General features: G+C 35.0%; 1 protein-coding gene across 5 annotated transcripts in view; it reads left to right on the plus strand.

The window, feature by feature from the left end:
- Positions 1–27,972, plus strand: part of CACNA2D1 (calcium voltage-gated channel auxiliary subunit alpha2delta 1) — a 353,910-nt gene that overhangs the window by 254,046 nt on the left and 71,892 nt on the right. For all 5 annotated transcript variants that reach the window (XM_085216402.1, XM_085216374.1, XM_085216379.1 and 2 more), the window contains exons 8-11: positions 8,136–8,205; positions 9,025–9,075; positions 10,094–10,193; positions 24,857–25,015. In XM_085216402.1, coding sequence (XP_085072528.1) covers positions 8,136–8,205; positions 9,025–9,075; positions 10,094–10,193; positions 24,857–25,015 — 380 coding nt within the window. The remainder of the gene's footprint in view (positions 1–8,135; positions 8,206–9,024; positions 9,076–10,093; positions 10,194–24,856; positions 25,016–27,972) is intronic.

Here is a 27,972-nt window from a genome sequence, read left to right on the forward strand (position 1 = left end):
AAATAAATCTAAAGATTAATCTTGGTCAAGCAAAACAAGATGTAATATACACCTTATTATTATTATTATTAGTAATAATAATAATAATAATAATAAAATTAATAATAATAATATTGCTTTTGATGCTGTGGCAGTAGCTAATTAAAAAATAAAAATAAAAAATCTTGAATTGATGCCTAATTGGCTTGCACACGTAGACCTTCATTGACTTCACGTGGACTAAAAGGTACTTTACTATAGATCATACTGCAAATTTAATTTGTAATTAAACACAGAGTTGTGGACAAATCTGTTACACAAAAATAATTTAATTAAGTAGTTTAATATGGTTTGACAGAAATAGTTATTTAAATTTTGTGAGGCATCTATCCAGCTAATTTCATTGCTAGGTTTTAGAAGCAGCTATCTGAAAGAACAATTTACTATCAAATTTTTGGCAAACTACTTGAAAGTGTAGGTGCAAACCAACCACTCCCTCTTTTAATCTTGAAATCCTTCTTAATTATAGAACTAATGGGAATTACAATTGTTAATCAATGTTCCATTAAAATACCGCAATGGGAAGCACATTATTTTTACTACAGTAATTACTAATTAAACAAATTTTAAAAAACGCTGCTATTAATCACTACCTCATGTCTCTCTGTTTATTTTGGAAAATGGAGATCTGTAGTAAAGGATGTATTTTGTTTTGAACTGCAGACATTCATTTGTAATTAAATATGATAGGAGAGGCTTTCTAGTCATAATAATAAAACATTTAAGAACATGTGACTACAAAGCTTTACTGAAATTAAAAACAAACAAACAAAAAAAACAACTCAGATGAATGTTTAGTAGTGTAAAACTGTTTGGTCAGCAATGCCAATTCAGCAATCTTACGGAGATATAGTACATAGCATTTGCCACAGACAAGAGGGTATTACTGAAATGAATAGTCTTATACTACAGTAGGTGGGATTTATTTAACAATAACACAATCATGACAATATGTGAATAGATTCAGCATCTTTTAAGAATTGTTGTATCTAGACACATTGTGGCAATTTGTGATGTGCAATAAGCTGAAGATGGCAATGTGCCACACCGGTCAAGATCAGAACAGCTGAGGCAATTGGTAGCAAAAAAAAAAACTATCCTGTTCTTCCCAAAGGTTCCAGGTCTTCCCTCTTCCATTTTCAAGTTTAACACTGAACTTTAATTTAAAACTTAATCCCCAAAGCAGTACATCTGGCAGCATCGTCTCTCCTAAAATGCTGCATAGCTCCTTGATTTCTTTGTTTTCTTTCAAAGATGAAAAAGCAACCTCCAGCCTGTAGCTCCACAGACCTTCTTTTATCATAGAACCTAGATATACATTTCTTTTGTCTTCATTTCACCTTACCCATGATAGAGAAGGAAGGAGGAATAAGAGAAGGAACAAAATGGATGGAAGAGGATTTCCTTTTTGGCTCTGCCCACGCTTATATAGCTACAGGAAAGCCAGTAAAAAGGGCAACAGTATCAACTTTTTAGGTGAATGTTAGGAGCATTATAGTTCTGAAGAAAAATTGTATTTCCTAAGGAGACCAACTCTTTATCATACTTCCAGGTGAACTAGACATAAAACAGCATGTGGAGATGCTTATAGTTTTATTGTTTATGGAGATGGGAATCTATTTCCCTCAAAAGTGTTGAATGCAAGTGGCAAAGTGGAGTTCACAACCTTACATAAGTGAATTGATACATGAGGTTGCAATTTTGGCATTGAATGTCTACATACTCGTAATTCATTAAGCATATCTGAACATATCTTTGTCACAAATACATCTTTTGTATCATAAGCTCATCTGCTCCAGCAGCTTTAAAAATATGTCTGTGCTGGTAAACAGAACAAGTCAGAGTTTTGAAAGTGGTCTTTCTGTCAGCCTCATGGTGTGACTGATGGAATATGCTGGCAGTCTTTCCCAGTGGGCAGTATGCCAACATTTTTTTCTTCTATCCTATTTTGGGGACTTCATGTTTTCAAACACATATAGATTCTCTTATGCTACACCATATACTAATTTTCAGTCCCCAAACATCCTCTGTCAGGAAACAACGCAATCTTCAACTTGCTTCAAACATTTTAAACTGCTACTCCACAAAATGATTTGTAAAGTGAAAATGAGAAGATTTCTCACCTCTATTCTATTGATCAGCATAGACATAATACTTTGTTCTCTATTAAGTACATGCCAAAATGTCTTTAATCTGTATTCACTGATTTTTCTCAGTTTGGCAGCCACCTATGGCTTGTGTACCTGTACTGGTCCTAATTCCATTTAGTAATACCTGGCTTTTCCAGAGCATTTTCTTTTAATCTCAAAGCATGACCTAAAAGTAATAAAAATATTGATGTCCTCATTTTTGCAGATCATAGATTAACCATTTTTTTCTGTCTTATTTGATATATCCAATAAGAATACTTTCAGAAAATAAAGTCTTTTTACATTGTTCGTGACAGTGTTTTATTTATTTGGATCTTCCTATCTAACTAGGGCTTCCTAGATTTTAAATAGAGAAATTTCACAGGTAAAGAAAGAGAATGCTACAGATTTTTATTAAAAAAAAATAATATTTTTTTTTCTCCTAAAGGCTTAAAATTCTTTCATTAAAAATATCGATAAAGAAGGGCTAGTATTAACTCTTCCCCTTAATTAAAAAAAAAAATATATATATATATTAAATATGTTTCCAGATGTTAGTGAAGCAAGTCTCACTCAGCTGCTGAAGCATTCCCTATTTTGTCAAATTAATAATGGAATAGCTTTGAAAATCAATTTCTAATAAAATAAAGTGATATCTCTCCAAATGAAGGACTTGCTGTGCACAGCTGCTCTTGTGTTAACCATTAAATGGTGAACAAGTGTTGCTGCTATGATATTGAACTCTCCCAAGAAAGTCATTACTGAAGCAGGTACTAAGGGACCAGAAAGCCTAAAAATCTATACAAAATGAATTTTAAAAGCCTTGAAAAACTAAGAACTTTTCTTTTTTTCAAATGGATCCATATTTTATAGGTGTCAGCTCCTGTTAACAACTCAACATATACAAGAGCCTTTAGAGTTAAAAAAAAAAAAAAGAAAACCACAAAACTTCCCCAGTAATGCAGCTTGTAAATAATCAATTATCGCAATTAGTGTGTAAGTTGAATTGTTCTCTGATTTTTAGGAGGAGAGGACATGGGCTGACACAATTTTGTTCTAACTGTACTCATGATGTGGAAAATCTTATAATATACTTGCTGAATGTTGTGGTTGTGCAAGTAGAATCCACCTAGTTACAGGCTAATAAGTTATGTCTGTGGAGATAGTGAACATTGAATCCAGCAGACCACTTCATGCTGAAGTTCTTACCATCTCCGTTTTTATAAAACACATAGAATGTCCATAGTTTTCACTCTTAAGGGGGAAAAAAACGCTGTCTTGTTGCTCCTAAATATCTTCCCAAGCTTTACGGTTCCTTTTGGAGAGTGATTATTCCAGATGAAACAAATATATTTATGGAAGATGAAATTTGCTATAGACACGAAGAGGCAGATAGCTGCCTGTGAACTGAAATAACAAAGTTTTTTGAGGGCCTAATTTTAAGTTGCAGATTGAGGTATGTATCATGGGTTCAGATCACTTCAGTTGTTTTGGGGTTTTTTGGTACCTTCAGACCAATAAAATAATGGATTTGATTACATAAGGCCTGTTTCAGTGTAAAACTCATGGCCTTTGACATGATCCTGCACCACATCCTTATCTCTAAATTGGAGACAGATTGATTGAAAGCTGGAGTACTAGTTGGATAAAGAATTAATTTAATGGTCATATCCAGAGAGTCGTTGCCAACAGCTCTATGTCCAGGTAGGTCAGTCACAAGTAGTGTCCCCAAGGGGTCTGTCTGTCTTGGGACCACTGCTCTTCAATGTCTTTATAAATGAGATAGACAGCGGGACTGTGTGTATGCTTAGCAAGTTTGCTGATGACAGTAAGCTGAGTGATGCAGCAGACACAATAAAAGGGATGGATGCCATTCAGAGGGACTTGTACACACTCAAAAAACAAGCAAGGCACAAAGGAGTCTGAGGTTTACCAAGTGTTGCACTTGGTTCGAGGCAGTCTCTGATATGAGTATAAACTGGGAGAAGAACTCATTTAGAGCAGCCCTGCAGAGAAGGACTTAGAGGTCCTGATGGATGAAAAGCTTGACATGAGCCAGCAGTGTGCTCTTATGGCCCAGAAGGCCAACACCATCCTGGGCTGCATCAAAAGAGAGATGGCAAGCAGGGAGAGGGAAGTGATCGTCTCCCTCTACTCTGCCCTTCTGAAGTACCTGGAGTACTGAGCACCACTCCTATGAAGAAAGGTTAATGAGTTGGGCTCATCTTGGAGAAGGGAAGGCTCTGGGAAACCCCGCCTTCCAGTATTTAAAGGGAGCTTAGGGGCAAGAGTGGGCGAGGCTTTTGACACAGTCTGGTAGTGATAAGACAAAGGGGAATGGCTTTAAACTAAAAGAGGGGAGATTTATGTTAGATGCTGGGTAGAAATTTTTTACTCTGAGCATGGTGAGGCACTGGAACAGGTTCCCCAGAGAAGCTGTGGGTGCCCCATCTCTGGCAGATGTTCAAGGCCAAGTTGGCTGGGGTCCTAAGCAGTCTGATCTAGTGGTTGGCAACACTGCTCATGGAAGGGAGTTAGATCTAGATAATTCTTAAGGTCCCATCCAACTTAAGCCATTTTGTGATTCTATGAATACTCACTGTTGGACTGTTTTGGGCTGAAACACATCTGGAATGTGATAATTGACATTTGTTACCTGCCTCTTTCCTCAATGTGTTACAGAGATGTAAGCTGTTAATAATTCATTTGTGCCTTTTTGCTTCTGGTACATATATACCTAACCAGTAGAGCAAAGCAGATGTAACTGAGGTTTCATTGAGCAGGACTCTCTTGAGAGCCTCTTCCTTTGATGCTCACCTTTGCCTCTTTATTTTCTCAGCACATACTAAAATCATCAAATGAGTTATAAATGGACAGATGCAGTCAAGATCTCCTTTGAGCAGTGCTTTCCTTTAGGCTTCATCCTGGAACAACTTCTGTACTGCGTGAATAGTCTTGTATGTAATCAGTAAAACTGAGGCTTTCCACTGCAACTGTGGAAATAACAGAATAGCATGCCTAGCCGAAGCTTGAAATACAGACATCCCTACAACTTCCATAATGCAATCAGCAGAAATGGGAGGGATATCAAATCTAATGAATAATTTATAAAATATCAAATTAACCATATGCCAAGCAAGAAAATCTTTAAAAGACAACATGAATAAAGCCTAATTTATGCAACAGAGACCCACATAGTGTTGACATAATTCAATACTATCTAACAATAAAAAACACTGAAGTGGATCTCTTCAAGACATTCTGTGAGCCAGATTGCAAGGCATCAAAATTTATGTTTTAAACGACAAACTATATAAATAAAATTGCAAATCTCAAAATCATTGATTTTAGTTTCATTAGGAAAATGTCCAGTGAATTTTTTGGCGTATTTTATGATTGCTTTCATGAGACTTTAGTCAGTAAGACCCAAGACAGTTTCCCTGAATAGTTTTGCAGAATGTTATTTATATGGATGAAGCAAATGTATGGATCTCTTTTTCTAGTGGTCAACATTCTTTCTAATTATTTAATATAAAGTTATAATATCATAATTAGTTGTTTTCAGATAGAAAGTCTTTGTCGTCTCCAACAATTCATGAAGCATAAAATCTCTAAGGAAGAGAAAGGAAGGAAAGAAGGAAGGAATGAATCTCATACAAACTCCTAAGTGCTTTTGGAAATAAAAGGGGAAAAAAAAAAAAAAAAACTGGCAGATTTTCTTATTTGATGGCTCCTTGTAAGTTCATGTTTCTATTAATTTTGCCACTTCATGTTTCTGAAAGATTATGGAGTACATCCTGTCCAGGCAATTGGTGTTGACTTCAGGGAAATTATGTGCTTATGTATTGTTTTGCCATTGTATTTTAGTAGATTTCAGATTTTGCAGGAAAAAATTATCTGGATTATTTCTCACATTGTCTTCTGTTACATAAAAAATATAATCAAATGTTAGTTTAAAATTTAGAAAAATTTGATTGTAGTTCAAAATAGTATGTGAAGTTACACTGTTATCTTCTTGAGTGCTATGATATCAGATAAAATATAGATAAATGTTCATTTAATGTTTATGGCTTTCAGTCGATAATTTATTAGCTACGGAGCCTTTGCTCCTGGAACCTTTAAATATCTATGTCAGTGTCTACTGTTAAAGCAAAATGTGTTGATGTCAGAAGCACTCTCCTTCAGCTCCCATATTCAGATTCTCATTCAATCATCATTTGTATGCATTGGAGAATAAAGTAAGGAGTAAAACTTAACTTTCTTAAGAGAGAAAAAGAGTAGCATTAAAAAAAAATAAAAAGTTTAAATTAACTTCGTGGAGATCACTAAGAGTCTCACTAGCAGTGTAGATCACATTTTATCTTTTGTTTTGAAATAAATCCAGATGGATATGTTCATACAATTCTCTATTCATAAAGACTGTTCTAGATATGGATTAAGGACAGATTTGATAGGACATAGGCTTTTATTGCATGTTTTGTTAAAAGCTTAAAGGTTTGGCCAAAGATATATCTTGTAAGTCAGTACTTCTTACTTTACAATGTTAAATCAGTGAATTCAATGCAAATTTTTCAAGTCCTGGAAAGTTCACTTCATAGACAGATTTTCAGATGTAATTTCAACAGCTGAGTTAGTCTGGATGGACACAAAATGTCTGAACACGTTCTAACCATGGCTTCAGACTTGTGAGATATTGATGAATTGAACCTTTGTTTACCTAAGTAAATATATATAAGTTACTAAAAAATGAAGTTTATTAGCCTCAAAAATTCTGTTCTCTCATATCTGGAACTTTCAAACCTTTCTCCCTTCAGATCACAGAGAACCTGCCATTCTAGTAGGAGTTCATACCCAATACTACTGTAGCATGAGATTCTTCAGTGCTCAGAGTACACAGTTTCTCTGTGGCTGTTATGTTGATAAATATCTTGTGGATTATGCTCTCTTTAAATGTGCTGGTAACTAATGCAAGAACTCAAACTGTGGTCACTTTAGAAAGGATTCATTTAGTAAAATAAATTTTAAAAAGACATCTACTGCATCTAGTCTAAGCTGCCATTTTCTTTTATGTTCATGGATAGAGATATCGTAATTCTTCCCATTTGTCTTAGATGGCTGCTTTGTTTCAGAAAACATCCTGGAATTGCCTATAGGCTTCCTTATTTCCTAGACAGAAGAATGATTAATAACAGAAAATAGCTCTCTCAGTGCTGTTGGCATACAGTGAGAGACAAAATTGCAGAACATTATCTCATTTCATGTAACTTTTCACATTTTTGTGTTCATTAAGCTGTCAGATGGTTTTAAAAGGCTCATTTCCTTTTTCCATAAGAGGAAGATGCCTACCCTTGCTGAAAATCATGGTAGAGCTTAGATTAAATGCTTACAAAAAGTTATTAATCTTAGCATTTTCCTTACAGAGACACAGATGTTTCCATCTTTTTTATTATTATTATTTATTATTTTTTCCAGAAAAGATGACACTTTCTTGTCAGTTTTCTAAATTGCCTTTTTAGGTAGAACTCTCTTGAGTTAGTGGGTAATTTTATTTTTTAGACACCTAATAGAGCTTTAGATGAGCACAATCTTATTATATACAACATTAATTGACCAATAAAAGTTTTTAAAATAAAGTCATTTCTTGACCAGAAGTAGTTCTTTTCATATTCTAAAATGCTTCAGTTGATATTCTGGCTCCATTTAACTCAGTGGCTATAGCTCAACATAATTTGGCCCTTTAAAATGTTCTATATATTTTTTGCTACCTTGTGTTATATGTTTCAATTTATAGCAGTTATGGTTCAAAAAGTTATTACAGAAATACAGATCTTTCATCAATTCCAAATTTTGACACTCATATTTTTGTAATGCAAAGTCTGTGATGTTTATTCATTATATTTTTCAGTGTTTGAACTTAAAGCTTTAAATTAATTCTACATGATGATACGTGCTTTTTTTCTTATTTAGCTTCCCCCTGGGTAGATAATAGTCGAACTCCAAACAAAATAGATCTATATGATGTTCGCAGAAGACCATGGTAAGCTTTCTTTAAAGAAGTGATGTCTATGCATCTTTTGCTTTCTGGATATGACATTGAAACATTTTGTTCTCACAGTATTCTTTACTTTTAGATACTTCTATATTCTTTAAATAAACTCAGTTAACTATAATGAAAAAAAAAACAATGTTCAGATTATATTACTTGTGACATCCAATGTTGTATACCATACTGTTGCATTACATAGACTTTTTCATAGATGGATGATTGTCAAATACGTCTCCATATAAAATGAGGAATTTGTGCAAAAATCAAATGTAATTTGAATTATCAGAATAAGACAATTTTCCAGATTTCTTCACGTACTTACAAAGAAGTCTCAGTGGTTTAGATCAGCAAAAGAATCAACAGACCAGTGAAAGACAGAGAATAGTAGAATTGTTTCTCCTTATATTTTTCCGTCAGCTTTGTGAGGCATACTGATATTTGGATTAGTACCAGTTGAATGTACTCTTTCAATGAATTTTTCCCTGAGCTGTGCTGACGCAGTAATTTGTTTGTTATCGAGACCTTTAGGTGTGAAATAGAATTAATGATTTTTTCATTATCAATGTGTGGAAGCATTGAATTTTGAACATTATATTCCTATTTCCAGGTTCTCTGGAATATTATCTGGAATATTATACTTGGAATTTTGGTTTATTTAGGAGACAGAGCAAGAGAGAAAATGGCAGCACATATTTTTTATTAGAAAATAAGAGGACATTTTTTGGTTCAGTGGATTAATTTAGAGATCTCAGAGTGTCTTCCATCACATCCAACAAATCTGTTTTCATTCATATCCTCTGTTTATTCCAGGTATATCCAAGGAGCTGCATCTCCCAAAGACATGCTTATTTTAGTTGACGCGTAAGTGTTTAATATCTAATGTTGACGTTAGAAAGATAAAAGTACTCAGATCTATTGAACAAATCCCTGCACACTGACAGAAAGGAAGAGATAATTAAGAAGTCCTTGTATGCAAGGATCAAAAATCTGCTGTGGGCAAACAAACATAGGAAAATATATTTCCAAAAGACCAAAACAAACCTGAAAATTATTTGAAGTGTGTACAAGGAAGTGTTTTTAAATCACTTTGATATTATTCTACTTTCATCTTCTTAATAATTACTAAAGTAATCAGTTGAAAATTTCTCACATGAATGCCAAGATTTGATGTAAAACACAAAAGCAGAAGCAAATTACTGGAAGCATGAAAGTGGATTTAATCATTTCATGAGCCTGAAGGGTGAGAATTATGCAGAGTTCACATTTTACCGTACTTATTTGAAGCTCAGTTCCTATAAATCATTAATTCCTGAGCAATTGAAATGATTTGCATAGATAGACTTAAATAAATCTGAAATAAAACAAAAAGGAGGTTTTTTTGGTAAATGATATATTTTTTATTTCTTTTTTTGTTCTTATTGACAAGTTATTTAAGTTAGGTTATTTTACGAGGACAAAAAAGAAAAATATCACAAAATAATAATAAAAAAAAACTTCAGCAACCTTTTGTGACTTCAAGTAAAAAAATTCATTCAGTGTTTGATATGTATACTGAGATATTTATTGCATGCAATGTAGAAAGTTAGCCAAAAAAAAAAAAAAAAAAAAAAATTAAAATACCAAACCTTCTCACTTCACCTTGATGAGGCTTCTTTCCTTTTTGGCTTTGAATTTGATTTTGACTTTGATTTTGGCTTTGAATACCTTCATTTTTTATTCTAATAACGTTGTAACACTAATGGTTTGATGGATAATTCAGGAGAATTATTGAAAAGTCAAGTGTAAAGGTTGCTGAGTGCTGTTTGGTGCTTTGTGTTTTCTTTTAAAAAATAAAATGTTTAAAAGTCATTTTTTCTGTTATCCTATGGATTTCTGTTAGGAGCGGGAGTGTCAGTGGATTGACGCTGAAGCTGATCCGCACGTCAGTCATTGAGATGTTAGAGACCTTGTCTGATGATGACTTTGTGAATGTAGTTTCAGTGAGTATCTGTTTTTTCAACAAAACCTGAATTGTCAACAAAGCCGTGAAGAAACTATTTCAATGCCGGATTTTAGATGCTGAGGTATTAAGCTGCTAGGAAGCTTAAAAAATATTGCAAAATACCACAATTGACTATTTTCTTGAAATAACAGGATTCATAGTAGCCATAGATTCATGGGAATATATTTCTATAAAGGCCAATCAACTACAGATAAGAAATTAAAGCAAAATTCATTTAAATAAACCTCTGCATAGCCAAAGTCTCCCTTCCAACACAGAGGTCTGTTTAACGTATCTTCTGTTTGTTTGGTACATGGATATCCTCTTGGAATAGTTTCCTAAGGGTGCCCTCATTTCATTTCTTTGTACAGTAATCTGTTTTTTTTTAAGACAGAGTGATACAGAGGAGGTAAGGGAGAATTCTTTCTTTCAGACTTCAGCCAGCTGAGGTACTTGTGTTAATTGATGCATCACAAGAGAAGATGTACAGTTGTACATCTAACTGGGCCAAGGAGATATTCCTGAGAAGTTCTAAAACTCACAATTTGGTGGTACCAAAGCAATTTTTCCCATTATAATAAGCAATATAATAGGGGAGGGAATGCATGCGGAGACTTAAAAATACACAAAATTTATCTGCACAGGGATAGTGTATGTACAGTACTGTGCAGGCCCAAGGACTCATGCAAAGATGTTAGGGTTGTTATTAATATCAAATGAAGGAGCTGCTATCTTTTTTGAGGTTGGATTTTCAGCAGCTGAGATATTTCAGAACATGGTCTCAAACTTCAGTATGGTGTGTGATTACTACAAACTTGACTATTAGTCTTAAGTTTTAAGTTGCTGTAAGGTAGAGTTTTTACATAGTTCCTTATAATAGCTTAATTTATTATTTATTTATTTGAAGTGACATTTCAGTCATTCTAATATTTCTATGGAATTTAAAGTGCAAATCCCTAGTTTTCAAAAAGGCTGAAGGCAAAATAAAGCAGATTTGGGGAGGGAGAAGTTGGTATTAGCTACTTGGATTTTTCAGACTCATACCTTGGATGTCATAGTCTAGCCTCAGGGAAGTCTTTTTTGTTCTTTATTAAGTTGTTGAACTGAAGAGCTTTGATTCTAAGGATTTAGGATAGGAGTGCTGGCATACTCTTAATGACAAGAGACAGTCTGCATGGTGAGTAACTCTACAATGATTTTGGAGGCAATTTTCAACTTCTACAGATGTGTTGTAGCCAGCCTGCAGGGAGAAAGACCTGAAATATCACTATCAGAAATCTCTTTGAACACCACTTATTGCTTCATCTTTTGCTGTCAGTCTAGCTAGACCTTCCCCAAGTAGAAGAGAGAAGCTCTTATTTGCAATGACATTTCCTTTTTCCAGAATTTCAATAGTGGATAAGATTTTTTTAAAATCTAAATTGCAGTGAAAGGAATGAAACTCCTTTCTTTTTCTTAAAAGAATATCAGCTTTGTGTAATGACATTAGACAGCTTAGCTCTTGTTCTTGTGTTCATGATTTTTTAAAAAAGTCAACACTCTAATCCTAAACTGATGGAAACTCTTTTCTAACAATAATGAAGCTATACCAGCCTTTGCCATTGAAAGATATTGTCCTGCAATTCCTTCTGATTCACAGTTTTCCAAACTCTTTTCCTCATTTAATCCCAGCTAACCAGAAATTTTATATGTAAATGTTGAGGCAGAAAGTCTTAGACTTAGTATTTTATTAGTTAACATTAAGTGCTTTTACAGTGGACGAGATTTGTTTAAAAAAAAAAAAAAAAAAAAAAAGACTGGAAATCTGTGAAAATATTCTGCAATACATTGTATCAGTGGTTTTTAGCTGGCAATATGTAACAACGTTGCCTCTTTGAATGAGCATATTCCTTTAGAGGACCCTGTTGGATATTGGACTGCAGAATTGAAGAGGATTTTTCCATTGACCTACATTCATCATCTTAGGAATACAATGCTCACAGAAACATAGATACTAGAATGTATCATCTCTAAATATTTTATAAAATGCTATTCGTTATTGCATATTTATAATTTAAAATTCCATATTAAATCCTATCAGTATTGCAATCGTTTTTGTATAACATGTTTTCATGTTTGACTTTCACTAACTTACGTAGTGAAATTGTGAAATTTTATTCTGTTGTTTTCTTTCTGTAACAGAAAGCAAATCACATGCTGCAGATACAAAACAAATGGTTGTACTGTTTCAAGGCATAAACTTTAATGTTAGTGGATTTTTAGGATTTTTCCCTTTTCTTAGGCTGTTTAGTTTTTCCACAACCTAAGCAAAGCCTCAAATCAAAGTTAAGCATCAGAGAGGACACTGCTTAAAGAAGGTGATGAATTGCCATGCTCAGTAGTATTTACTCTTAGGATTATTTTCAGAAACATATGCAAATGCATAACTTTACATAGCATTCATCCATATAGCAGACTTCATTGGCGAAGTATGAAGTCCAAAAACTGAGATGCTAATTTTCAGTTTACATAATATTAATGAACTGATATATGAACACTGGAAATTACCTACAGTATTTTCTTTCCCTCCTGGATCTTTTGGCCAAGAAATTAACATTTGTTTTATGTCTTGTTAGATTTAATAACTGTAGAGTGCTTAGTAATGAGGTTTTCAGTTAGTTAAAGAGCTGTTTTACTGCTAACCTCTGCCAAGATGTTGTCCCACAAAACCCATATGTATGGTGATTCATACCCACAACTGAGGCATGGATTTAAGCTCATGCCAATCACTTCTAGAAACTGACAGTATGATTTAATCAACCCTGCCTGGTGTATATAGAAGTCTTGGGAAGCAAAAAGCTTAAAAGTAGAAGTGCTAAAATATGTTAGTTCTACTGACTTAATGTAGTTCTTGCACTTACCTAGGGAAAAAGGGCTGAATGAACTGTTAAGTCACATAAAGAATTCCAGGGGTTAACATGCCATGATTTCCTCTGGGATTTGCATTTTTCTTATCTGAATAGCTGTGCTTTGTTGCAGAAAGAAAACCTGCTGTTAGAAAGAGCTTAAATGTATGAGTAATACAGCTGTTTTCCCACTAATCTGGTTATATGCTTTGATAGCAATAAGTGGTAGATGATAGGGGCAGCCATTCCATCCCAGCATGCTATGATTTAGTGACTTGCTTTCAAATATTGACACAGAGAATGTAATTTGTTGACGATGGTGGGTGGGCTGTGATTAGCTGAGGGAATACATTACAAATTCCAATCTGTAGAGGCGGGAATATACAACTTACAGGAACAGACATGCTAACAGTTAGAAACTGTATGACTGTTTAAAATCGCTTAGCCTTCATAAAAATGTAAAAAAAAAAAAAAAAAAAAAAAAAAAAAGTATAGTTTGGGAAATGAATATTAAATATTTAAATATTTTAAGAATGCTTGGAATAATATGTACGTTGCTCTGAAAGTAATGCCTTCTCTTTATTTCCATGGAAACTACAAAGATATAGAATCATAAAATCACAGAACTGTAGGGGCTGGAAGGGTTCTTTAGAGATCATCGAGTCCAGCCCCCCTGCAAAGCAGGCCCCCTACAGCAGGCTGCACAGGTAGGTGTGCGGATCTGAATATCTCCAGAGAAGGAGACTCCACAGCCTCCCTGAGAGCCTGTTCCAGTACTCCGTCACCCTCACTGTGAAGAAGTTCGTTCACATAGTCATTCGCAGAACTTCTTATGCTCCAGTTTATATCATTTCCCCTTGTCCTGTCCCCACAGACTGCTGAAAAAAGGTTGGCCACGTCCCTTTGACTCCCACACTTAAGAAATTTATTAAAATTAATAAGCTCATCTCTGAGTCTTATTTTCTCAAGGTTGAGCAGACCCAGTTTTCTTAGCCTTCCCTCATAGGGGAGATGCTCCAGGCCTTTATCATCTTTGTGGCCCTTCGCTGGACTCTTTCCTGGAGGTCTCTTTTTTGTTCTGGGGAGCCCAGAACTGGATACAGTTTTTTAGGTGAGGCCTGACCACGAAAGAGTAGAGGGGAGGATCACCTCCCTTGGCCTGCTGGCTGCACTCTTTTTAATGCACCCCAGGGTCCCACTGGCCTTCTTGGACACCAGGGCACACTGCTGGCTCATCGCCAACCAGGGCCCCCAAGTCCTTATCTGCAGAGCTCCTCTCCAGCAGGTCATGTCCCAACCTGTACTGATACATGCAGTTATTCTTTCCCAAAGAAGGAATACACAAAGAGTACAGTAACACTATTTGATAGAGCAAATTCTCAACTACAAAAACCTATTTTTAATACAGTGACCATCATTAGCTGATTCACACAGGTAAGGTCATCAAGACACTCTTCTTTTTGTGGTAGGAGAACTGTGCATGGCCATTCAGAACATGGCTTGTCTTTCACATTGCTGTCACCACTGCTAAAATGCACTACCCATCACCTCACTGTGCTCACATCCACTGGTTGGTCTCCATAAACATTTAGAAAGTGTTGATGAACATCAGTAACTCCATTATAAAAGCAACTGAAAAGCGGTTTGAATTTTTGAGGGATTATTTTGGAGTTCATAAATAAACAGGCTGAGAACTAATTTGATAGCAGCTAAGAAATGCTGTCACCAGGGAAAACTCTTGCATCCATAGACTTTCATAACTGTTTCATGTAAGCAGTGCAAGAATCACCAGTTGAAGCCCAATAAATTTAAGCGACATGTAAATTGTTAATATGCCTCAACAACTTGCAAGGGAAAAATGTATGTCCTCTACATATCAATATTTAATGCTTTTCTGGAAAATGCACTTTAAGCAAATGTTTACCATTAAGTGGTTTGTTTTTATTTTTAATGGTCTATTAGGAGTTCTAAAGGCTAGTGACATGTGGATGTTGAGAGTGTGTGCAGGAGGTTAGACTAGATCATCTCATTGGCCTTAAATCAAGAATGCATTTGTTATTGTTGGTGGTGGTTTTGTTTTTTCATTTTGTCCTACTGATTTATATATTTGTCTCAAATAGCTGTTTGTCATGCACTCTACTTACCAATTCATTGGAAGGCACTTCATCATCCTTATGTGATATCAATACATTAGTTTTCATCTTTCTAAGTATGGAATATTTACTGCACACTTTCTCCTTTTCCCTGTGTACTTAAAAGTTTAGCAGTATCTATTCAGCTGACGTTCACTTCAGTCCCTCCAGCTGCTGCAGCACAAATGTGCAGGCCCTCCACTCCAGGCCTGATTGTGGTTGCTGCACTCGCTCCTATGCACAGACACATGTAGACACAAGACCCACACAGTACGAGAGGTAGAGAGAAAGTTTAATAAGAACATAGGTCAGATTGTACTGATGAGGTGCAGGGTATGGCCAAACAAGCAAACTATTTACACATGACCAGCACTTTTTCCCCTTTCTCCTGTTTCTTTCTCACAGTTGTTCACCCCCGAGGCTCCTAATTCGTCCCATTCCTCATCTTAGTTTCTTCAGTTAAGACATCCTGTAGTAAGTCCTTTGTGATTCTAAAGGGCATAGAAACAACAAGCATGTGTGTAAGGAGATTAGAGACTTAATAATTACACTGTTCTGTTTTTTTCTTTCGTGTTACTATTTGCTGTGTTAACATTTGCTATATTTTTTACTGTTGTATTATTAAAGACAGCTTTAGTTTGCTATGGAAGAAAAATATCCAAAGGATATGTGGAAGGAAAAATAATGTAATGTATTGGAATAGGGAAAATCTTAAAACAAGATCTGTTTCATTTTACATTTGTCACAAGTGTTAATTCTAAGGAGTAGTGTAGTTGAGTGGAAAAAGAGCCAAAGGAAATAGAAATTAGAATCTGAAATTCTAATTTAGGATGTCAGGGGCAGGGAAGTTGCTGGAAACTGTACATTTATTACTGCTGAGTGTAACTTACAATTCCAGACTAGAAAAGTCACCTCCATTCGTACTTTGAGGGATTGCTTTGGGCATCAATACAGATTTTTAGTGTCTTCTCTTGTAGTTGTCAAATGTCAGGAAGTCGGACTTTTAACAACACATGGCACAGGCTTCTGTCATGTCCAGAATAAATCCCAGCTCTCTAATAGATTAGTAGTATATAAAATGACTATATTAGCAGTATATAAAATGAGGTGGTAGGTCTCGGTTCACTTGTTAATAGATTTATCGTCTACTTACAGTTTCATAAATTTCAGTGAAGTGCTGGTCTCGCTAAAGACTGTGGCGTGTCAAATATTGGACCAAAAGTGCATTTCTGATTCATCAGAACCAGGAGACAATGATTAGGGGGAGCCAGGTAGCTAAGTTTATTCTTCTTTAAACAAGAGCTCTCCTTACCAGTTCTGATGAGGCCAGACTTTAGTGATTCTGGTAGAGAGAGAGAGATGACCCTCAGTGTTAGTTATACAAGAGAAAAATGCAGGCTGTCCAAAAGGTTTGGGACAAGATGAAAGCTATTTGTTTGCTGTCTCTCATTTTTAAAATATATTTCCTATAAATATCCTCTGTTTGGCAGGTGAAATCAAATCATATATATGAGATTCTATCTGGGTGTGAATGTAAAAGACCTCTTAGGCAGAACATGAATGAAATACGCACAGACTTCTCAAGTCTCATGCTTTGTAAATTCACACATTTCCAGCCTGTCTCACAGCTTTAGCAGCACCCTCTTGCAGTTCAGCAGTGTGCTGGCATGGCCTCTATACTGCTTGCTAAGTCCGGGAAACCCACATAGCCAGGAAGAGCGCTTCTGTCCTGAGATGTGGCAGGCAAGTTTAGAGAAAGCCTTGAGAATAAGGAGACAACACTGTAGTCCTCTGCCCTCCCCCAGCTAGGTGCCTGGCACTGAATCATCCATCTGTTGTGTCACGCAGTGCATCAGTTAAATGTCCATTTTGCTTTTGATGCCAGAGTAGGAACTGTACACATCCAGCAAATTTATAGATAATATCCAGACTTTTTTGGTCAGTGCTGTTGCATGTTCTAAATAACTCAAAATTGACTGAATGAAGGTAATAAAAATACTTATAAAATTACATTCTCCTCCTACACATTCTCGTACAGTATATGGGGGGAGCATTGACATACAATGAACATTACAGCCCTACAGCTCTGACATAGTTGAGAACTGTGAGATTTCTCTGGCAACTGCTTAAGTTTACAGTACATAAATTTTCAGTAGGACTTAGAAATGTGATATTCATTAAACAAGAGTACATGCTAACATAGCCACAGCATCATGGAATGTCTGTAAATGAGTTTGTGCTGAAAGACCTACGGGCAACGCTGACATTCTTTGTTGCAAACGTAATGTTCACAGCATGGAATCTGAGCACAAATCCTACTGTATTTAGTGGGAGATTTGCTCTGATCTATGTTCAGATAATTTCACTGATTAGAAAGGTTAACTAAGTTAACTGAGAGCATATTTTTGTCCAGTACTTAATCCTTTCTGATAAGTTTCTTGCAATATACTATTGCAATATACTTTCAATACAATATTCCCTACTGAGCATCGGAATAAGGCTTTTACATTTCCTTTACAATGTATATGTAGAGTTGTAATGTATATCAGAAAATGATCAATATGCAAGTCACAAGATAGGAGAATACAGTTATTCTATAGCAAAATATGAACTTTAACACCATATATTTTTTGCTGGGTCAAATTATAAATTGTTGTTGCTTGAACTGCCTCTAATTTTCTGTGTACTGATATCAACATGGTAATAAAACATTGCAAACTGCATTCTTACTATTCTCGAAAAGGGTTGTGATAAATAATTATGTCATCACAGTGCTGAAATATAGCTTGTAAATGGCCTTATTCAGGATTCAGTTATTCTTGGGATTAACTCTAAAATCCTATTATCAGGCCTACAGCAGTGGGAAAAAACAAACAAACAAACAAAAAAAAAAACAAAACAGAAAGCAGCAAAGCTGGATTTGGTTACAAGAGGAAAGCCTGATAAAATCAGATCTATTTCACTATTACTTATTTAATATGTGTAGTTACAACTGGGTCACCAAGCTGATTTAGCCACGAGGTAGAAGTAGCATAGCAACAAACCTTGGCAGGCTGAAAATCAGCAGCAGTATATCTGATCAGGTCTTCAGTGAGCTCACTATATTTTTCTGAATTTTCAGTATTCCCAGAATGATAGTTCTGATTTATTCAATTATCATGGTCTTGTTATTTTAGATGCTTAAGCTTTGTCTCTGTAGCAAGTTTAAGCATAGGAATCATTGCTTTCTCCAAGTTTTATCTGATTTTACATAACAGAAACATTTCTAAATGTTTTAGAATATGGAATTTGCAAGCAACTTAAGGTAGGTTCTCTTGTAATGTTGGGATGTAGAGAGTTTGTTTCTTAGGTGGTTTTTTGTTGTTATTTTTTTCAGCTTAGAAATGTCACTTCATTCTGAAAAAACATCTTTAAAAATATGCCAAATAAGAAATAAGTTAATTAGCATAAGAGAAGAATATATTGAGGGAGTTAGCAGATAAGGATGGCTGGGACAATCTAAGTTTTTACTTAGATTTGGTATTTATTGTTTAATAAGAAGGTTTACATTTCTACAGCATTTAGAGATGCAGAAAGGAGCTTGGTTGAGAAATGTTAGCTTTTACAGTTCTTCCATTATATGTATTGCAAACCCGGTTTGTAAAGCCATTGGAAATTATGATGCTTGTTGTGGACCCTCTGAATGGAAAACAAAACTTCATTCTCTCAGAGCTGTGAACTCTTGTGTTCAGCGTGTGGAAGTTGCTTTCAGCAAGTAGATATTTCTGGATTATAATATTCCTTTCTTTTTTTACTCATCACACAGAAGTATTTGTTTTAATTTAATGAGAAATCTGTGCAGTTCAGAAAAAGCACTAATGAACTCCACCAGAAGTGCAATATTTCACCAGAAGTGCAATTATTATCAGAAGTGCAATATTTTGTATTCCAAGGTAATATTTGTAAGAATAGTTCGAATGTTTTTGTTGCAGTGCCACCTAGTGACTAAAACCTGTGCAAAATTTTCTACATTTTCTGTTAATTTATTAGCATTGATATGTTTATATTTTCAAAAAATGAAATAATTTAAAAAACTTTTTCTGGTTTTCAAATTGATTTCAGCGCTATCACTGCTTTCTTCAATTTCTTTTTCAAGGGTTTGCATTCACGTAAATTACCGCTATGGCTGCCAAGAATTGTAGCATTCCTTAGATTCCTTAGTGGATAAGTGTTGTCCAGATTGCACCTGATAAAATTTGCTTTCTTGATCGTGTCATACAAATAAGCATATTTATTTATATAGATATATTAATGAATGAAGATATTAGATACAGTAGAAAAAAAATTATTGACTATCAGAAAAAATAATAACCACTTTATGATTAAGAAAAACACTCCAAGATACTACAAAAGTAGATCTGAAAGTACTTCCTCCTATTATCTCTATGAAAACTAACAACATATACAAAGAACACAATAACACTATTTGTCTGAAAAAGTCTCAGCAACAAAATGCTATGTTTCAATATAGTCACCACCATTAGTTACGTATTTTCACCAAAAATCCTCTTACTTAACTCTTTGTAGTACTTCTTAATTCTGCTGTTTCCAATGCCTGCTTGTTTTTCTAATGTTGCATATAATGTTAATACTAAGTGCAATTAATGGAGTGCTTTTGGTTTCATTCTTATAAAAGAAACAGAATCAATAGAAAATTTCCATATGGATTTATATAACTTCCTGCACTTGCCAAAAGAATGACTGACATTGGGTTGCTGATTTAGATCCATTGTATTTCTCATGAAGTGAATAGTTACAGATATATGGAAAGTGGTAAATGGATGTAAAGAAGAGAGTTAGAAGTGTTCATCAATTTATACATTGTCTGTGAAATTGACATTTTTCTCTTGCAGTGCTTTAAGATCCAGAATGAATTGCATCAGCTTTGTGTGCATTTTGAAGACATTTCAGTGATGAGCTGTTCAAAAGAATTCATGCTTTAAGAATTTCTGCTTCATTTCCCCTGTGTTTTAATGGTATATGGCAAAACACAGGTCACGAGTGGTATTCCCCAGGGGTTGGTGTTGGGGTCCATCCTGCTTAATGTCTTTAGTGACTATCTGAATAAGAGAATGAGTGCACCCTCAGTAAGTTTGCAGATGACACCAAATCAAAGGGAAGTGTTGCTCTTCTTGAGAATAGGAAGGCCCTTTAGTGGGATCTGGACAAGCTGGATAGCTGGACTGAGGTCAGTTTGGATGAAGTTTAACAAGAATAAGTACCGGGTCCTACACTTTGGCAGCAACAACCCCAGGAAACGCTACAAGCCTGGGGCAGAGTGGCTGGAAGACTGTGTAGAGAAAATAGATCTGAGGGTTTTGGTTGATGCTCGGCTGAACATGAGCCAACAGTGTACTCAGGGGACTACAGCATATCTGGCTTGTATCAGAAATAATGTTGCCAGCAGGACCAGGGAGGCAATCATCCTCTGTACTCTGCTCTGATGAGCCTGCAACTCAAGTACTGTGTTCAGTTTTGGGTCCCTCACTACAAGAAAGACGTGGAGGCCCTGAAGGGTGTCCAGAAACAGCCAGTGAAGCTGTGAAGGGTCTGGAGCACAAGTCTTATGAAGAATGATCAGGGAACTAGGACTGTTTAGTCTGGAGATAGGGAGGCTCAGGGGAGACCTTACCACCCTCTACTGCTGCCTGAAAGGAGGTTGTGGCAAGGTGGGTATTGACTTCTTCTCCTGGGTAACTAGCTATATGATGATAGGGAATGGCCTCAAGTTATGCCAGGGTAGATGCAGGTTGAATAGTAATTATAGAACCATAGAGTGACCTGGGTTGGAAAGGACCATAACAATCATCTAGTTTCAACCCCCCTGCTATGTGCAGGGTTGCCAACCACTTGACCAGGATGCCCAGAGCCACAACCAGACCGGTATATATATATATATATATTCTAATATATTATATATATATATATAATATATTAGAAGAGCATAATATATACAGGAATAATATAATGTATCTTATATATTATATATATTATGAAGAGTTTATTCTCAGAAAGAGTGGTGAGGTGTTGGAACATGCTGCCCAGGGAGGTGGTGGAATCACCATCTCTGGTGGTGTTCAAGAAATGGGTAGATGTGATATTTAAGGACATGGTTTAGTGGGCAATACTGGTGGTAGGTGTACGGTTGGACTAGATGATCTCAGAGGTCTTTTCCAACCTTGGTGATTCTATGATTCTCTGAAATTAATAACTATAAAGGGCAAATTTGAGGACTTCGAGTTGATAGCACAAATGAAAATGCAACAGCATATTCTGATGTTCTAATAGTCGGGAATTGAAGTTTATAGTTTATGTTTCTTCCTAAAGGCTGTCAGCTGGAGAGAGGTAACTTGTAGCTACAAAAAGTAGACCTATCAAAATATTTCCCAGTTGGCAAGCTAGTGTGTTTCTTTTCAAAATTTAATATATTGAACTGAATCCAGTTTTATACGTGCTCTGCTTCTTTCGTTATCTGCTTTTTTTTTTTTTTTTCCCTGACTACTTGGTATCCTTGATCTTTCTGCTGATCTTAGATTAAATTTCAGTCCATGTATATGTCACTCCAGAACACATATCTTCTTTTTGCTTCCTTCTTCCATGAGTTTGTTTTATTTTGTTTTGTTTTGTCTTATACTACCTTCTTAATTACAATACCTGTCTGTAGAGTATCTTGATAGTTGTATTTTGACCTACCATAATTTCTGGAAGAAATAGGACAAAAATCATTATTTGTCTCTCTTCCATTGAATCCTCTAATATGCTAGTGTTCAGATAGGAGTTTAAATAATTTTTGAAGAAGGGTGCTGTTTTTGAGAGCAAGTTGAGGATCTGGAAAAATGGCTTTTAGCAGAATAGAAATAACTATTCCAGAATCAGTAGAGGGTTTGAGAATGCCAACCTTCAGACTTGTCCATTAGTTTGTCTCTTAGAGTTTTGTATTGTGGAGGTCTGCGTGCCTGGAAGAGCCTTCAGCTTACTAACACTACGCAACAAATGGCAAAGGTCACCCATTCTTACATACTTCACTCCATAATTTTAACTTTATAATTTTCATTGGTTTTGCAAATTAGTCTTTGGATTCTTATAAGGATGAAATTAAAGCTGTAGTACTGTTAGATTATTATTTACATTTCTGATCTTCTCCAGAAGGACAAAGTTTAAGACATGTTAAATGCAAATCTTGTTGTTCAGATTTTCATGTCATATTGAATTGAGTAATTTATCTTTCAAGTTGTTGAGTTTCCCAATACATGGGCAAAAAAATCATTTAAGGCCAACTAGATTAATTTCTCTCACTCTTTTATTGCTCAAGTAACAGACTTGGGTTCTGTTGCCCCAGGTTTCCTCAGGCCTGACCTGAAAGGCAGATACTACAGAAGGATGGAAATTATCTGGATGGGGAGAAATAATTCATTCAAAATATACAGCTAGCTCTATGGTGTGTTATATAATTGCAAGACAAAATTATTTATATTAATACTTCTCTGTAGTTATAAATAAAAGCTAAGGTTATTCTGTTCCTATTAATTTCCAAGTGTTTTGTGGCAAGCCTGCTTATTTTATCTTAGATACAGGAATGAGCTTTTTGTACAGCTGACAATGTAGAATCTGTCACTGCTGTTGGCATACTCTACGGGTGGGTTTAGATCTTAATAATTGAATGGTTTGTCTCCAAATATCATCTGTTGTTTTGCAAGTGACTTATTCATTCCATGGCATCGTACACAAATTCTATTTATTTTCTCTTTACCAGAATAGCATTTTTATGACATATGTTTATCTATACTGCAATAGTTAGGGGGAAATTCCAGTAGGACAGATAACCAATTGATGTTTTTTGCATATTCATAGGGAATATTTTATTCAATAAAATATGGATTACAGTTACTTCACTTTTAAACCTTTGATAGAACTTGATTTGATATGAATGGGAATTTTCTGAATTGTTTCTTGAAATGCTGCATTTTCTTTCTTCCTGTAAGATACTAAGTGATTGAATCTAATGTTATGTGATTTTGAAGAAAAAAATCAAACGTAAAAAAGCATTATCACTGTTCTTACAAGATAAATAATGCAGCCAGTAATTGTCAAAGGCTTGTTGCAGGTATTTCATCTTTTGTTACTAGAATTTGTGAAATATTTTTATTGCCACTATTTCTACATATTTCATGTTAGTGTAACAGAAACTACTGAAAACTGTCTCAGTTGGCCTAATTCAAAGTTATGAATAGTTTTGGTAATTGTAATGTGGTCAACTGGTTAAAGAGAAAAGTTTAGCATGATGTACTGGGAATGACAGGCCAATTTTAAGGGCAGTTTGAAGGCTTTCATATTTGAAATCCTTCAATCACTTTAGTATTTTTCTAGATTTCAGATTCATTAAATGTAGTTCTGAATTTTGTTTCCCCTTTTAGACATTTTTATCAGTTGCATTTATGTCATCAAACTCTTTCCTTCATCTCCTTGCAAATAGGTAAATGTTCAGTTTGTAGGATTATTTTTCGATTTACTGATTCCTTTATCTACTCATAAGCTCTCCTCATCTGCTATGTTGGCTGATGTTAACATAAACATTCAGTGTTGTATTTCAGAGCAGCTTGCTCATAGATTTTCTTAATTAAATTATAGCTTTTGCAGACACCGAGTGATCTAATTCTCCATTCTACAAATGTGCTATTTCTATCCTTCATCAATATTTGTCTGTTTGTAGATGCAGCTGTGTTGACCTTGACCTTTTTTTCATTGTTTGGTTTAAATCACATGGAAATACAGTAGAGGTTACTTGTTAATTGTTAAAACAAATTGATCCAGAATTCCTGTTAATTTTTGAAATACCATTTTTAGATCTGTAATTACCAATCCAAATGTTAGGTATCTGACCTTCACAGAAATACTTGCCTTGATAACATTTGCAGGACTGCTAGGGGACAATTTTGGAATTTTTTTGTTAGTGGCACTTTAGGGAGAAAATTTCACTTATCACTAAACCTTCAATGAAACACCTGCAACCACTGAAATTAGCTCATTGAATAATTTGGATCAAATGTTACTGATAAAGATGTTTTCAAATTTTATTTTCAGGTGAAATAGGCTTTCGTAGAGCAGAGATACATTTCGGACAGTATTTTTATTCTTCTCGTGATTCTACTGTAATCCCAATTCATAATTACAATTTATTTTCAGAACTTGTATTTTTAAATTTGTATCTTTTTTTCCCTGCCATGTTTACAAAATCAGATCAAGACAACCTGAAATTATTCCACCGCACTATGTTTTCACTACCACATGGCCTGTGTGTCTAATGATCACAGAGTGATTTATTGGTTACTTCAGCAAGAAACACAATTGAGTGTGTCAGTGTTTTGCATCAGAGTGAATTGATTTCAGCTGCATATTTCAGTTGCATGATCATTTGGTGGTTTTGTTGTGCAGGCTAATCACCAAATCTGATGGACATTCACAGTATAGTGGAAATTAATATCCAGGTGTCACGTTTAATATCTTGGACCAGACAGACATTAACATTTACTACTTACAAATCTAGAAAGGAAAATGAAATAAATTGTATATTTGTATCTTTAATACTATTTCTATTTATTTCACAGTTTAACAATAATGCTCAGAATGTCAGTTGCTTTAATCATCTTGTCCAAGCTAACGTGAGGAACAAGAAGAAGCTGAAGGAAGCTGTGGATAAAATCTCTGCTAAAGGGATTACTGATTACAAAAAAGGCTTTAGCTACGCTTTTGAACAGCTGCTGAATGTAAGTATGAAAATTGTCTCCCATTGCTGAAAGTGATTTAGGAGAATTTGAATGTTCAGAAGGCATTTGCATGCTCCTCTGTCATCGCAGATAATCGGTAAGATACTTTAATTTAGCAAATTAAACTATCCCAACAATATGTCTTTTCATAGAATCCTAGAATGACCTGAGATAAAAAGGACCTCAAGGGTCATCTAGTTTCAACCCCCTGCCATGGACAGGGTTGCCTACCATCAGGCCAGGCTGCGCAGAGCCACATCCAGTCTGGCCTTGAATGCCTCCAGGGATGGGGCATCCACAACCTCCTTTCAGCCATTATCTCTTATCCTTTAGCTAGCTATCTGGGACAAGAAACTGACACTCACCTCACCACTGCCTCCTTTCAGGTAGTTGTAGAGAGCTATAAGATCACCTCTGAGTTTCTTCTTCTCCAGACTAAGCAATCCCAATTCCTTCAGCCACTCCTCATAAGATTCATGCTCCAGAGAATTTTTACTTTTCATCTTCATAAAGACACATATTTGATTTTAACCTTAATGTAAATAAATTTATAGAAACCAACTTACAGAATCTAAGGATCTTGCTTAATAAATATGAAATGTATTCTTTTTATTTATTTATTTATTTTCCCATGATATCTCTCAGTAGAAGCACCTTTACTTATTTTATCCTCCTTGTCTACCAGATTTTGGACTTAAGGGGGCATTTCTGACATTATATATGTGGCTTAGGGGTAGAACTAGTTGAAAATTTTCTGATCTCATGAAATTTTGATAGAGAAAAGGAAAATACAATGTTTCCAACAGTATTTACTCAGCAGATCATTTTTGATTAACAAAGACCTTTGGTGGAAAAATGATTGTGTGCTGTATGCTGATATGAGCACAAATCTGCCTGCGGGATTCAAAAAGTTGTTAGACTTTCTCAGATTAGTCTTAATAACATTGCTTCTTTATTTCTATCCATTGCCATCTCATGCAGAAGGAACCAGGAAGACACAAAAAATTTTGCCAAACACAACTGGTTCCTCACAGCATTTATATTTGATTAACAGTCTGTATTATGTTTGCTGTAATACCATGTAAGTACTTTATGTTCAGGCCATAAAAGAAGACTTGAACACAGGAAGATTCAAAGTGGTCTTGTTTTAAGATTAAAAAATTGCTTAAAAAAATTATTAGGGATTAGTTTCGTAGTGGGACTATGTCTCTGCCTACAGGAGACAGAGGTGTAACTAGTCTCACACAATCTTTGTAAGCCTGTATATTATGAGTGGATATTGTGGATGGGTTTATCAAGGGAAATTAAAAGGTTACACAAGGTAATAGAAATACAGTTATTTTTTTCTAGCTATTGACAAATCCATTTGGCAGGGAAAGTAAAAGTTTGCTGGTGGCATCAATGCCAGACTCTGATGGCAAGGTGATATATTAGGTGAATATAATACAAGCTTAAACCAGTAATAAAAAAGATGCTTAGGATAGTCTCCTGTTATATTTATGATTTCGAGTAATCCAACTGCTTTAAGGTCAATGGTAATTGAATATTTTAAGCATCTTACATTGTTTTTGTAGGAATTTTGGTGTATTGTTTCTTGATGAAAGTTAATCAAAAAGTTTTCCTTCATACCAAAGTAATATTTTTCTAGCGCCGTGAAAAAACATGTTCAATGTACTGCTGGATTAAAATAAATACCTCAGGTTTTTTAAACATGCTAATTCAACTTCATATTAGTAAACATCATTCTGTAAGTTCTGAGGTATTTTTTTGAGTATTTATTATTGCATTAACTGGCAGTTTCTTAGAAAATAATGCTTTAACTTCAGCAATTCAAGAGTTTTTCCTTCATATCACATTAACTATGATTTGTTTTCTGTTCATCTCTTCTTGATTCAGGTAGATGATTTTTGCCTTCCTTTACATTCTCTTTCCAGGTGGTATAAAATTCACAATGTTTAATCCCAGCCTGACACTTACTGAGTTAATTTTTAGGATATGAAACTCATGAGAAAAAAACTACACAATTTTAAGTACAGTGTAGAACGGATAATGTTTTGCTTACATTTAGGAAAGAATCTGAGATGACCTTCATCAAGAACAACAGAGAGCTAGAACCAAGTGTTTAGTCTTCATCCAACTTGTTTTCTTTTGAGGTTTATGCTAAGAAACCAGGTTTAAGATTTTGTATCAAATCACTGTAAGTGTATGTGAATTCCTTTATTTGTGAAGTATCCACTCTACCTTTATTACTTTTTTAATATGAAGAATATTGCAACCCAAAGCAGTATCTTGTAAGTTATATTTCACAAGTAAAAAAGGGTCGTAAAATGGTTAAATCCAAATGAACAAGAGTGTCCTGATGAGACTGAAGGGAATGTATTGGTTTCAAGGGATTTTTTGTTACTGTGTGTAGGAAAATCATTGGATTTGCTTTTTGTTGTTATTCTTTGTTTCTTTGTTTGTTTATTGATTAAATAAGTACTAATTCCCTGGACATTGTCCTACCAATACAGAACATTTCTGAGGCAACTTACTCATCTATGAGTATAGTGACTGCCGATAATGTTTTGATTTTTAATCTGTTGGTAGAACTAGGAGCTGCAATATTGAGAATAACTGGCTGATGTTTGAGTGTTTGGTGTTGGGTCTCACTGTTATAGTACAGCAACAAGTGGGATCATCTGACTAGTTAGGTGAAAGTTAGTCATTTATTCTACAAAGACTAAAGCAAGGGAGGATTTGTTTCTGTGGAAAGATCACTACTATTTTTCTCTCTGAGTGTATAGTGAATGAATAGAGCAAAATGTAACTTATGAGGGACAATGTTCATTTTATTCCACAGAATTTCTAATTGTTTTACTCCTTCACATGCAGCAACTCAGACGTACCAGAACATGCCTGGGTAGGATCTCTTGTGTGCAACACGGAGTACAAGGAATGCTGGCTGTACAAGTTAA

Source organism: Meleagris gallopavo, chromosome 1 (assembly GCF_905368555.1).
Source record: "Meleagris gallopavo chromosome 1, MGAL_WU_HG_1.1, whole genome shotgun sequence".
NCBI classification, from domain to species: Eukaryota; Metazoa; Chordata; class Aves; order Galliformes; family Phasianidae; genus Meleagris; species Meleagris gallopavo.